The sequence below is a fragment of the Staurois parvus genome, unplaced genomic scaffold (assembly GCF_062004578.1).
Source record: "Staurois parvus isolate SC_StPar_1 unplaced genomic scaffold, SC_StPar_1.0 ptg000226l, whole genome shotgun sequence".
NCBI lineage: Eukaryota > Metazoa > Chordata > Amphibia > Anura > Ranidae > Staurois > Staurois parvus.
The window spans coordinates 7,046,431-7,058,683 of NW_028318022.1; the positions used below are offsets into that span (position 1 = coordinate 7,046,431).

At 43.1% G+C, this 12,253-nt stretch overlaps 1 protein-coding gene across 4 annotated transcripts in view; it reads left to right on the top strand.

Annotated features, from left to right (window-relative positions):
* The window catches only part of TDRP (testis development related protein), a 185,648-nt gene extending 178,913 nt beyond the window's left edge, over positions 1-6,735 (top strand). For all 4 annotated transcript variants that reach the window (XM_089679538.1, XM_089679539.1, XM_089679540.1 and 1 more), the window contains one exon: positions 3,732-6,735. In XM_089679538.1, the coding sequence (XP_089535664.1) occupies positions 3,732-4,077 (346 nt within the window). In that variant the 3' untranslated portion in view covers positions 4,078-6,735. The remainder of the gene's footprint in view (positions 1-3,731) is intronic.
* The last annotated feature ends 5,518 nt before the right edge of the window (positions 6,736-12,253 follow it).

Below are 12,253 nucleotides of genomic sequence, written 5' to 3' on the forward strand. Positions count from 1 at the left end.
AGGAATAGTGCCCCATCATTGGTGTCGGGGGAAGGAATAGTGCCCCATCATTGGTGTCAGGGGGAGGAATAGTGTCCCATCATTGGTGTCGGGGGAAGGAATAGTGCCCCATCATTGGTGTCGGGGGAAGGAATAGTGCCCCATCATTGGTGTCAGGGGGAGGAATAGTGTCCCATCATTGGTGTCAGGGGAGGAATAATGTCACATCATTAGTGTCAGGGGGAGGAATAGTGCCCCATCCTTGGTATTAGTTGAATGAATAGTTCCTAATTGTTTATATCAGTGGGAGGAATTGTGCCCCATCATTGGTGTCAGTGGAAGGAAAAATTCCCTTTTATAGTTGGTGCCAGTGAAAGAAATGGTGCATCCTTTTTGGTGTCAGTGAGAGGAATAGTACCCCGAGGGACGGATAGAGGCAAGCAAAGGGTCCCATTCGGCCCACATATGGAGACCACTGGTCTAAATCAACCTATCGGCTTCTGAGCTTCTGTCTATAACAGGGGTCCTCAAACTACGGCCCGCGGGCCACATGCGGCCCGCCAAGGCCATTTACCCGGCCCGCCGGCAGGGGCGTATTTTATGTGAGGAAGGGACACTAAGTACAGGGGTGGGCAGGGGGCTGCTATACCTTACCTGGCTCCGGTCCCAGTCCCACGATGATCCAGTCCAGAAAGCGCTGCTCCTTCATTAACTCCGGCCACTCCCTCACTCGTGCCACTCAGCTCCGCCTCCTCACCGGTGATTGGGCGCCAGAACTGTAGCTCAGGAAAGGCACACAGGCGGCCAATCACGTGCGAGGAGGCGAAGCCGAGCGACCCCACGAACATCGAGTGAGGGAGAGGCCAGAGTGAAGGACAACTGACAGGTAAGTGTGCCATGCAGATGGTGCTGCTGCAACCAGGTATGCTGGCTGCAGCAGCACCATGCTGGAGCAGGGGTCAGCAAAGATGGGGCACTATTCTTCCCACTGACACCAATGATGGGACACTATCCCTCCCACTGACACCAATGATGGGACACTATTCCTCCCACTGACACCAATGTTGGGACACTATCCCCTTCCCCCACTGACACCAATGACGGGGCACTATTCCCCCCCCCCACTGACATCAACGATGGGGCACTATTTCCCCCCCCCCCCAACACCAACAATGGGGCACTATTCCTCCCCCCACTGACAATAATGATGGGGCACTATTCCTCCCCCCACTGACACCAATGATGGGGCACGATTCTTCCCACTGACACCAATGATGGGGCACGATTCTTCCCACTGACACCAATGATGGGGCACGATTCTTCCCACTGACACCAATGATGGGGCACGATTCTTCCCACTGACACCAATGATGGGGCACATTTCTTCCCACTGACACCAAAGATGGGGCACTATTCCTCCCACTGACACTAATGATGGAGCACGATTCTTCCCACTGACACCAATGACGGGGCACTATTCCTCCCATTGACACCAATGATGGTGCACTATTTCGCTCCATAAGACACACTTGGGGGAAAATGTCTGTGCGTCTTATGGAGCGGCCGGCCCAGTATTCCCGCCGCCGTTGTATGTCTGCAGTCTCTGGTCATCTCCTGTACTGTGTCCACATTTGTTCATAGTTTTTTTTTTTTTTAAACTATAGTCCGGCCCTCCAACGGTCTGAGGGACAGTGAACTGGCCTCCTGTTTAAAAAGTTTGAGGACCCCTGGTCTATAAATAAAATATCACTTGGTCGAAATTTTTTTTTTATTCTTTAAATATACTTCTTCACCCAAAAAGTTAAATAAATTAATTTTTACACCTGAAAAAAGTAATGGTTTAAATGTGACCATTAAGTTCGACCTTATCTAAAAAACCTAAATGCAACCCCTAAAGAAAACCCTCAAACTGTATGCAGATGCTAACAATGTACTTCTCTTATTTGTTTCCTTTTGGTTCGTTATACTATTAAAAGTATTTTGTTATAGTTGGTGGAAAAAAATATTTTTTGATTCTGATACAAATCCAATTATCCTATTCCTGTGTTCTCTGATTGTGCTACACTTTTATTAGCCCCATTAGGTATTGGTCCAGCGCTGGCCATCCTTTATGAATTTCCCCAATATATTACAACCAAAAACTGCACAGATGGAAGGATTTACATGATTGCACCATCTGAGTCCTGGAAGTAGGTGTTGATCTTTTGGATGCTTAAAGAAAGATGGCTCCATCCTTATGTAGAGGAAAGCAGATGATTGAGGCAGGGGGGGGTGTATTTTGATCTCTGTGAGAATACCTTCCAAGGTCTGCTTTAACTTTGTTATGTATATCAGTCTATTGATGAACAAATAATCAAGGCTATAGTTGTTTTTTAGGAGAAGATTTTTGAAACCCCTTTTATTATCAGGCTATTTTTCGGTTTTCAGTGCTGTGATAGTTTGGCAATTACTTGGTCATGCAACACTGTACCAAAATTAATTGGAAAAACGTAAGAGGTTTGAATAGCCAAATATTGTAAAACCAAAGGCTAAATATACTTTTTTATTTTTGCTTAGAGAAAAACCTGTTTATATTCAGTTGGCATGCAAACACCAACTGCAGTTTTATATCTTATGGCTTATATAGTTAAGATAACGGTAATCCAGATTTTGTTGGGCAGGCTCACGGTAAAAAATATCCAGCCTGACATGGATACCATCTTCTTGCAATTCATCTGCAGACTTAAGTGCAGGAACTAGATAATAAAGAGCCATACGATGTACCTATCAAAGTAGTGCCATAAAGGCAAGCCAGCCTTTAAAGTGGTTATATACCCAGTGAAATGACTATCCTCAGGTGATACACAAATCCTATCCTCAGGTGATGAAACAAATCCTCCTACATTTTTCTCAGAAGCAAAAATTGGGGGGAGGGGGGCAGGGATCTGACATGACACACACTGAAGAGCTAGAGCACAGAGTTCAGTGAAATCAGCCCTGATTGGAGGGAATGGACGCATACCCTCTCCACACAGTAAACAGTACTTAGCTGAGGCTGTCAATTACAGGCTGTATGCTAGAGCTCCCTCCCCCATCCCCCCCTATCTATCTCTTGCCCCTGGTTCACAATAGTTTGCATTATTTGAATGGGCTGCTGTGCCAACATTTCACACAAGGAAGAGGTGCATGCATCTTTTCCAAAACGCGTCTGCACAAAAACCGCATGGTCTTTTTGATCCCGCCCATGGGATGAGATGCGTGGGGGTGCCACTCAGAATGCACACATCTCGCAAGAGAAACGCAATGTGGGTGGTTTTGGGTGTGGGAATCTCTTTGATACCCACAACCAGCCCGCAGCGTGCGGGCTAGAGTGAACCTAGCCTTGGAGTCGGAAAAACCTGTCAGTGACTTACGCAGATATCAGAGGAAGGAGACCGCACACTAGGTGCTTTGGATAAAGGCAAGTACACGCTATGAAGGAAATGATTTGTTAATTTTTCACATCAGAGGTTTACAACCACTTTAAGCTAAATGTTATATGTGGCAATTTATATGTAGCTTTTTGGCTGTAAGCTGTCTAAAATACATGTTTAGTATAATGTGAACTGAGCCAGGGTTTTCCCAAGGGGCAAATGTTTCCCATTATTAATCTGTACCAGACTGCCTATTCTACAACATGTTTGCTCTTGTCAAATAGGAATACAATTTGGTGTGGGCTATATAACTGTTTATGTGGCCTTTTTGTAACCAGTGCTTATCTGCTTTATTTACAGACCTTCCTTGAAGACAAAAGAGGAAGCAAAGACAGAGAAAAAATCTGGGTTCTGGGACAGTTTGGCAATAAAACAGAATGTTCAACCAAAGAAAGCAGATGAGATTGAGGGCTGGGAGCCCCCCCAGATAGTGGTGGAAGAGGACCCAACATTTCCAGAAGACCCTCTAGATGATAACCACTCTTGGCCAGGTTGGGAAGATGAAACAAAAGGATCATCTAAGTACACAAATCTGACTAGTCCAGGGAATACATCTAGGTGGAGCATTAAGTCAGCTGGCAAACTAGTTAGTATTAGAAGGCGGAGCAAAGGTAACTTGACTGAGAGCTGGGAAGAGCTAGAATGACAGCAATGACCGTTTCAAAATATGCAATATCTTCAATGAGGGTAGCAGGTTTCATAAGTTCTGAGCTGTCATTTTTTTTTTTTTACCAAAATACTCTAAGTATTGACTAGCTATGTACTTTTATATTTATTGGGGTCCTACACTAAATTTGCACTTGTGTTCTTTATTTTTAAATTAGAAGTAAAAAATAGTTACCATTTTTCTCTCTCCGAGAACCCACCTGAAAAATGTTGGGGTGGCATTACTTGTGCCTATGTGACAGTCCGAAACCTGACTATAGTTGGTTTCACCAGAAACAATAATTCCTTAGTGAATGTATACACTGGCTATAACTTAGACTGCCTTATACTGTTACCAGTAAAGGGTAAAATTTGCCTTGCACATTAACCTGTCAAGTGCCTGTATTTCACCTTGATAATGTATTTGTGATGCACAGCTTAATTTATTGGTAAGTTAATTGTACCTGTTTCCGTTGCTTTTATGAAAAGATTGTTGTTTTTAAAAGTTAGCCTTTGTAGGATGAAATTTAAGTATGTGTTTTGTGTAGCATTTTATTTCAAGCTGTCTGAACCTAATTTCTCCCGCCAGTAAAGTACAGAGTGTACTTGACTTTAGATTATTGTATTATGCCTACTTGCATAATATCTGTATTAAACTGACCCTGTAATTCAGGTTTTGACAACCTTTGTGTTCAGGTGTCTTGAAACAATAAGGCTCAGTTGAGCTATTTTATAGAAAAAAAAAAGTGAGAAAATGTTGTCTATTGCAATCATTCGGTTGCTACAGCTCAAATACAAATAAGATTTGTGAAAAAAATACGTGCATGTATCTGGTAGCCGTAGACAAGTTAGAAGTTCCTTCTACAGTTTTGCTTAAACTGCCATACCATTCTCTTCTATCTAGTGGTCAAAAGCATTATACTTTTTAATGCCCCCAAAGGAAGAAGACTCTGTCTTGAAGTGAACCTGAGCCAGGAATATGCACATTAAAGTATTTACGTATGCTGAACAAGCATTAAACACAGCTTAAGACGAGACATGATTTATCTCTGTGGCTATAGGCAAAATTCATTTTTTATTAAACAGAAAACAGCAAAATTCATTTTAAAGTTCATAACAATGACACTGAAATCTTGGCTCTTTTCTAGGGAGTGCAGAATTTTTGCATCCTCCCAGCCCTCTAATGTACAAACGCAGCAGCTATTTCTAAGCCATTAGAAACTGACTGAAATCAGGCTTTAGTCTTTGTTGTGATCCTTGAGGATGAGTTATTTCACATTAGAATCAGCTGAATAGAACTTGTTTTAATGCTCTTTTACTGCTTGTTAATACACAGTTAGTTTAAAGTGGTCGGAAAGGCTCAAGGTTTTTTACCTTCATGCATTCTATGCATGTGCAGCAGCCCCCCTTCATAATATTCTCCTAAGCCCCCTCTCAACCCAACGATGTACACTGAAGTCTTGGCTATTCTAGGACTCCCTCTCATTGGCGGAGAAAGCAGCAGGAGCCATTCCCCCTGCTGTCAATCACAGCCATTGAAAAGGGGGGGCGAGGCCAAGCCATGGCTCTGTCTGTGAATGGACACATGGAGCAGTGGCTGGGGAGTGCACATGTTCTGGTGCCCCCATATCAAGCAGCTTGCTGTGAGGGCACCCGACAGGAGGGAAGGGCCAGGAGCACCGGTGGGGGACCTGAGAAGAGGAGGAACCAGGCTGCTCTGTGCAAAACCATTACACACAGCAGGTAAGTATAGATATGTTTGTTATTTTAAAAAAAACAAAGAAAAGCCTTTAGAATAACTGTAATGTCTATAGTCTGGGCACAGCTTTACTTTAGGTCTGTGAGCTACCATAACTACTCCTGTATTCATGTGATTAATGCATATAGATGTGCTGGTTCTGCATCTGTTACTCAGTGTATACAGGAGCAATAAGGTCATTGATGCTGTTGCAACCATGAAGTATGAATTTACAGTCTCCTTCAGTATGGCAGATAGTAATAATTTGCATACGTTCGGTCTTTGTAGCAACCAATTGAAAATCTTGTCTCATTGATCAGACTACAGTAGACTGCTTGGTTGCTGTAGGTTACTAAAATCTGCAAATTGTTACAGTTGTTTGCGCTGCATCACTGAATAATTTTATAAATTTCAGAGTGACACTAAGGAGATTGTCACCATGGCACATTGAAGAAATGGCCCTTCCTGCAATGTGCATTAAAAATGTCAGAATGCGATAGTTCTAGAAATACCAGTGAGCCACTGAATGTCTACCTCTGCTGTAGACCAAAAAATTGGAGGATGTGTCTCATATTATGTAAGAGAATAAAGTTTCTTTTTCCTGCATGTGAGACTCCTTTTCTTTAGATGATATTTTTGTATATATAGGATGATAAAACATCTTTTTATTAAAATGAAGAAAGAGTACTATTATTCATGCTTGTCAAGATTGCTAGTTGTTGATACGCATGGTAAGTGACTGAGACTTTACCAAGGTGAAATCAATTTGACTGACATGTTCAGTCAGTAAATCCATGTATTGTATCATTTTATTCTGTATGTTTGATGAATTGTTTTGTTAGGATCATTGTTTAAGTAACTGAAAGAAGTGTTCTTTGTATTTTTTTTCATCTTGAATAAAGAATCCAGTTGCACCGAGAACAGTTACATATTTGTGTGTATTCATGGTTGTAATATTGGAATGATTTCCAGCTGATATATTGGGTACCTTTTTAAACATAAATGTTCATAGACCATTGCCTCCTGCAGTGTTAAGGTGGTTGTAAAGGCTCAAGGTTTTTTACCTTCATGCATTGTATGCATGAAAGTAAAAAACTTTCTATGTGCAGCAGTGCCCCCAGCCCCCTCAATACTCACCTAAGCCTCATCTCAATCCAGCGATTTGCAGGACAGCCACGACTGTCCCGGGTCTCTGCCTCCTCATTGGCTGAGACAGCAAGTGGGAGCCATTTGCTCCCGCCGCTGGCAACCACAGCCAGTCAGCCAATGAGGAGGGGGGGGTAAGCCGCATCTCTGTGTTTGAATGAACACACAGAGCAGCGGGTGCCCCCATAGCAAGCTGCTTGCTGTGGGGGTACCCAACAGGAGGGAGGAACCAGGTGTGCCTGCGGGAAACCCAAGAAGAGGAGGGTCCAGGCTGCTCTGTGCAAAACCACTGCACACAGCAGGTAAGTATAGACATGTTTGTTATTTTAAAAAAATAAATAAATAACCTTTAGAATCGTTTAATTTGTTTTTAGAAAAAGTATTTTTTTTTGTGTTAATGCCATAAAATGTCAAAGGTTGATGCAGTTGGTGGAAATCTTTTACATGGAGAAATTATTAAGCCTAAATGAAACCCCTATGGCAGTGGATGTTCTATAGTTTGATTTCAAATTAAAAAAGCAGTGATCAAATTAAACGAAAAAGAAACTGAATTTCTGGAGGTTCTATGTACATGTACAATGTGATATCTGTACAGATTAAAGAATAAGTTCACCTTTTCGTAACATGTTACATGTTGCACCCATATTCCAGGTATAACATGTTACAAAGAGACCAGCCCCCGCTCCTCTGTTTTGCATTTTGACAGCTAGCGGGGGATCTTCTCCCCCCGCTAGCTGTCACATTTACAAAAAGAAAAGTGGCGTGGATGGGGTTCCGCCCGCCCAGCCACGCCACTCATTCACAGTACTCTGTGAATGGAAAAACTACAAGTCCCGATCGTCAGACTGTAACATGCTCAAAAGCAGTGTGGTAGTTCATTGAGAAATACAAGCTGAGAAGGCAGCATACAAATACAGGCATCATTAATATAAATATATTGAAGCAGCAGCAGACCAGTTTTAATCTGATTTCTATTCACTGTAGCCACAATACATAGACCACCTCACAAGCCTGGCATGAGTTTGCCTACTAGTATCTGTCTGGTGTAATTTTCTTTCTCTCTTCTTCCTGCATCAAAAATCACTTTTACAATTTCAAGGTGAATATGAATTTGGTAGATAGAGGTTAGAGACACTTTGACATTTTTTACACCAGGAATGCTAGACCGTGTGTGATTTTTTTTTTTATAATGCTAGGTTAAATTCATCAAATTAGGATTCTTATTTGCCATAGCAGCTCTTAGGCTACGTTCACACTAGCCTTGTGTGCAGGCGGCAGAGAGGCGTTTGGGAAGCGTTTTTACCGCTTCCCAAACGCCTCTGCCAATTCTGCACATTACAGCACATGGTGCTGTTCTAACAGGAGCGTTTGCGTCGCGTCGCGTTGCGTCGCGGCAAAACGGACGCCTCTGGTCGAGTCAGGAGGCTTTGAAGCCTCCTATTCTCGTCTATGGTGCCGCCCGGCCGGCGTTTGCGGTGCGGTTGCAACGCGGTTGCGGGGCGTTTGCGGAGCGGTAACACCACTCAAATGCATTATAGGCGTTTGTGGGGCGTTATTAACGCTCGGCAAACGCCTAGCAACCGCCGCTAAACCGCGCATGCGGCGTTTGCCGAGCGTTTGCCGAGCGTTAAAAACGCTCCACAAACACCGGACCAATGCTTGCCAAACGCTATAGGGGCGTTTGGCAAGCGTTGGCAAAACAGCCTAGTGTGAACGAGCCCTTATTTAAATAATAATTAAGAGCCATTGAGAACTGAAAATACATCAGATGGCAGAAAATGATTGGTATGGCAAAAAATGTCTCCTTTATCAGTAAATACCTAAATGAAGCATATTGATAAGGGATGATGTGCACAGATAAATAGCAGAGAAAACTAAAATTCCATAATCTTGAAAAAAGGCAGGTTGTGTTTTTATACCATGATCAGTTTGCATGAGGAGATATGTTGAAATCTGGACAAATGCTATTGAACTGATATAGTTGGAAAACATTTGATGTTAGTGGGTTGAAAGCAATGTATAGTTGTAACCTGTGCATATTCAAAATTGGATACAGCTAGCATTGTGTTCCACAAGGATTTAAATTAATAAGAGTTCTTTTCACTCTGTTTGGTAATGGTTTTATGGATGATGCAGCAAATAATGTTGCCCTTTTTTGCTAATACGAAAAATTAAATATAATTATTTAAACTCATTAGGGTACTGACATATCGCATAAAGGATCTTGATAAAATGCAACAAGGGCAGTTGAATGGCAAATAAACCGGGGAACAGCAAGAACCTCTGTCAGACTTGTATATCTATCTGTAGCCCTTAATTTTTTTGTCGAAGGACAAATCTTCCCAATAGGAATAGACAGATATTGATATTGATCTGCAGTCTTATCTACAATAAATACTCTTTTTTTCCATACCTCTTTCCAACGAGAACCTAAGCACTGCCTACTGGGTCTAATGAAGGAGGACGTTGTTCCTCTGTCATTATAGGTACCTAAAAATAGGTGTCTTTTTGTATGTAAACCTATTGTGCAGAGGTGGTTTTCCCCATTACCCCCTAATCCTCCAACCTGATAGCCATTGATATTTTGATAAGAGAAAAACTGACATACCCCAGATGTGGCTGTGCAGCCAAGTTTGATAAATTATGGAATGATTGGCTCAACACTCCAGGCATATCACCAACTGCAATATTTGGTTGCTTTCTTTATATTATCAAACCTTTCTTATTGATAGTGAAACTACCCTTCTGGCTTATTGGGTCGATTTCCTAGTCTTATAATCTTTATCCTTCCCTTTAGTTTCTATTATATAATAGGATACTTAAACACGGAAAGAGCTATGCAGTATATTTTCTAATCACTGCTTATATGTAATATTGCTGATATCTGATATCCATTATATTTTGCATTTCCCTCTTCGAGGTAGCAGGCTTTATGTCGTGTGTGGTTTTTTTTTTTCCAGGAAAAGTATATCTATACTACTCCAGTTACCGTATTTGCCGGCGTATAAGACGACCCCCTACTTTTCCTGTTAAAATATAGGGTTTGGGCTATACTCGCCGTATAAGACTACCCCTCTTCCAATGCACACCAAAAATTAAAAAACATCAGATTTGATTTCAATATGGTATGGTATTCCAATGGTGGGGCACGCTTCCTCACTCTGACACCAATGATGGGGCACTATTCCTCCCACTGACACCAATGATGGGACACTATTCCTCCCATTGACACCAATGATGGTGCCCCATCATTAGTGTCAGTGTGTGAGGAATAGTGTCCCATCATTAGTGTCAGTGGGAGGAATAGTGCCCCATCATTGGTGTCCGTGGGAGGAATAGTGCCCCATCATTGGTGTCCGTGGGAGGAATAGTGCCCCATCATTGGTGTCCGTGGGAGGAATAGTGCCCCATTATTGGTGTCAGAGTAACGAATCGTGCCCCATCATTGGTGTCAGTGGCAGGAATAGCACCCCATCATTGGTGTCCGTGGGAGGAATAGCGCCCCATCATTGGTGTCAGTGGGAGGAATCGTGCCCCATCATTGGTGTCAGAGCAACGAATCGTGCCCCATCATTGGTGTCAGTAGGAGGAATAGCACCCCATCATTGGTATCAGTGGGAAGAATCGTGCCCCATCATTGATGTCAGTGGGAGGAATAGCGCCCCATCATTGGTGTCAGTGGGAGGAATAGCGCCCCATCATTGGTGTCAGTGGGAGGAATAGCGCCCCATCATTGGTGTCAGTGGGAGGAATAGCGCCCCATCATTGGTGTCAGTGGGAGGAATAGTGCCCCATCATTGGTGTCAGTGGGAAGAATAGTGTCCCAACATTGGTGTCAGTAGGAGGAATAGTGCCCCACCATTGGTGTCAGTGGGAGTAATAGTGCCCCATCATTGGTGTCAGTGGGAGGAATAGTGCCCCATCATTGGTATCAGTGGGAGGAATAGTGTCCCATCATTGGTATCAGTGGGAGGAATAGTGTCCCATCAGTGGTATCAGTGGGAGGAATAGTGTCCCAACATTGGTGTCAGTGGGAGGAATAGTACTCCGTCAGTGGGGAGAGGATAAGTGCCCCATCGTTGGTGTCAGTGGGAGGAATAGTGCCCCATCATTGGTGTCAGTGGGAGGAATAATGCCCCATCATTAGTATCAGTGACACCAATGATAGGGCACTATTCCTCCCACTGACACCAATGACACTTGCTGACTCCTGTTCTAGTATGGTACTGCTGCAGCCAGCATATGTGGTTGCAGCAGCACCTCTGCACTGCACACTTACCCTCACTCGATTTTCGCGGGTCCGCTCGGCTCCGCCTCCTCGCCCGTGATTGGCCGCCTGTGTGCCTTTCCTGAGTTACAGTTCTGGCGGCCAATCACCGGTGAGGAGGCGGAGCCGAGCAGCAGGAGTGAGGGAGTGGCCAGAGTGACTGAAGGAGCAGCACTTCCTGGATGGATCGTCGTGGGAGCCAGGTAAGAGACTGCAGCCCTCTGCCCACCCCTGTACTTGGTTTCCCTTCCGTCAGAAGGGGGGAACGGCGGCAGCACCGCGCCGCCCCCCTAAAAAGTGCCCCCTGACATGTACCGGCGTATACGACGACCCCCGACTTTTGAGAAGATTTTCAAGGGTCAAAAAGTTGTCTTATACGCCGGAAAATACGGTAGTTATATGGAGTCCTACCAGCATATATTTGTTTTTGTATCCGTAATGCCACTACTGGGGTGACTGTATGGGGGTGAGTAGATTCTTTTTTGGGGGGAAAAATTGATGGTTTCTTTTTTGTGGACCATGCCAAAACCTCAATAAAAATGTATCAGAGAAAAGCACAGTTTTTTTTCTATTTCCCTTTCTTTTGGGAAAAAAAAAGTGTTTTGTTTTTTTTTTGTTTTTTTTTTTAAGAAAGTAGGGAAAGATTAGAACCCCTGTTGGGTTGTTACTGCATTCCAGGACTAACCAGAAAGATTTCCCTTCTTTTACTGTCCTAGTGACAACAGTTTCACCAGGAAGAGAAGGAGAATGTTCAATAGCAACACAGATAAAAATAAATGTATATATTTTTGTATCTTTAGGGAAGATTAAATCCCCATGTCAAATGTATTGATTTCTTGGTCCCTGTAGCAGATACTGTATATCCCTAATTCCTCAGCATAATAGGGATTTTATTTCTTCCCCACTCTATCCAAAACTAAAAATAAGCCTTGGGTGGACATATAAATATTACTGATATCCCCAATTATAAGTATTAAAGTAGTAATCGATCTGACCAAACATATAGTTATAAACTAGTGTTTTTTT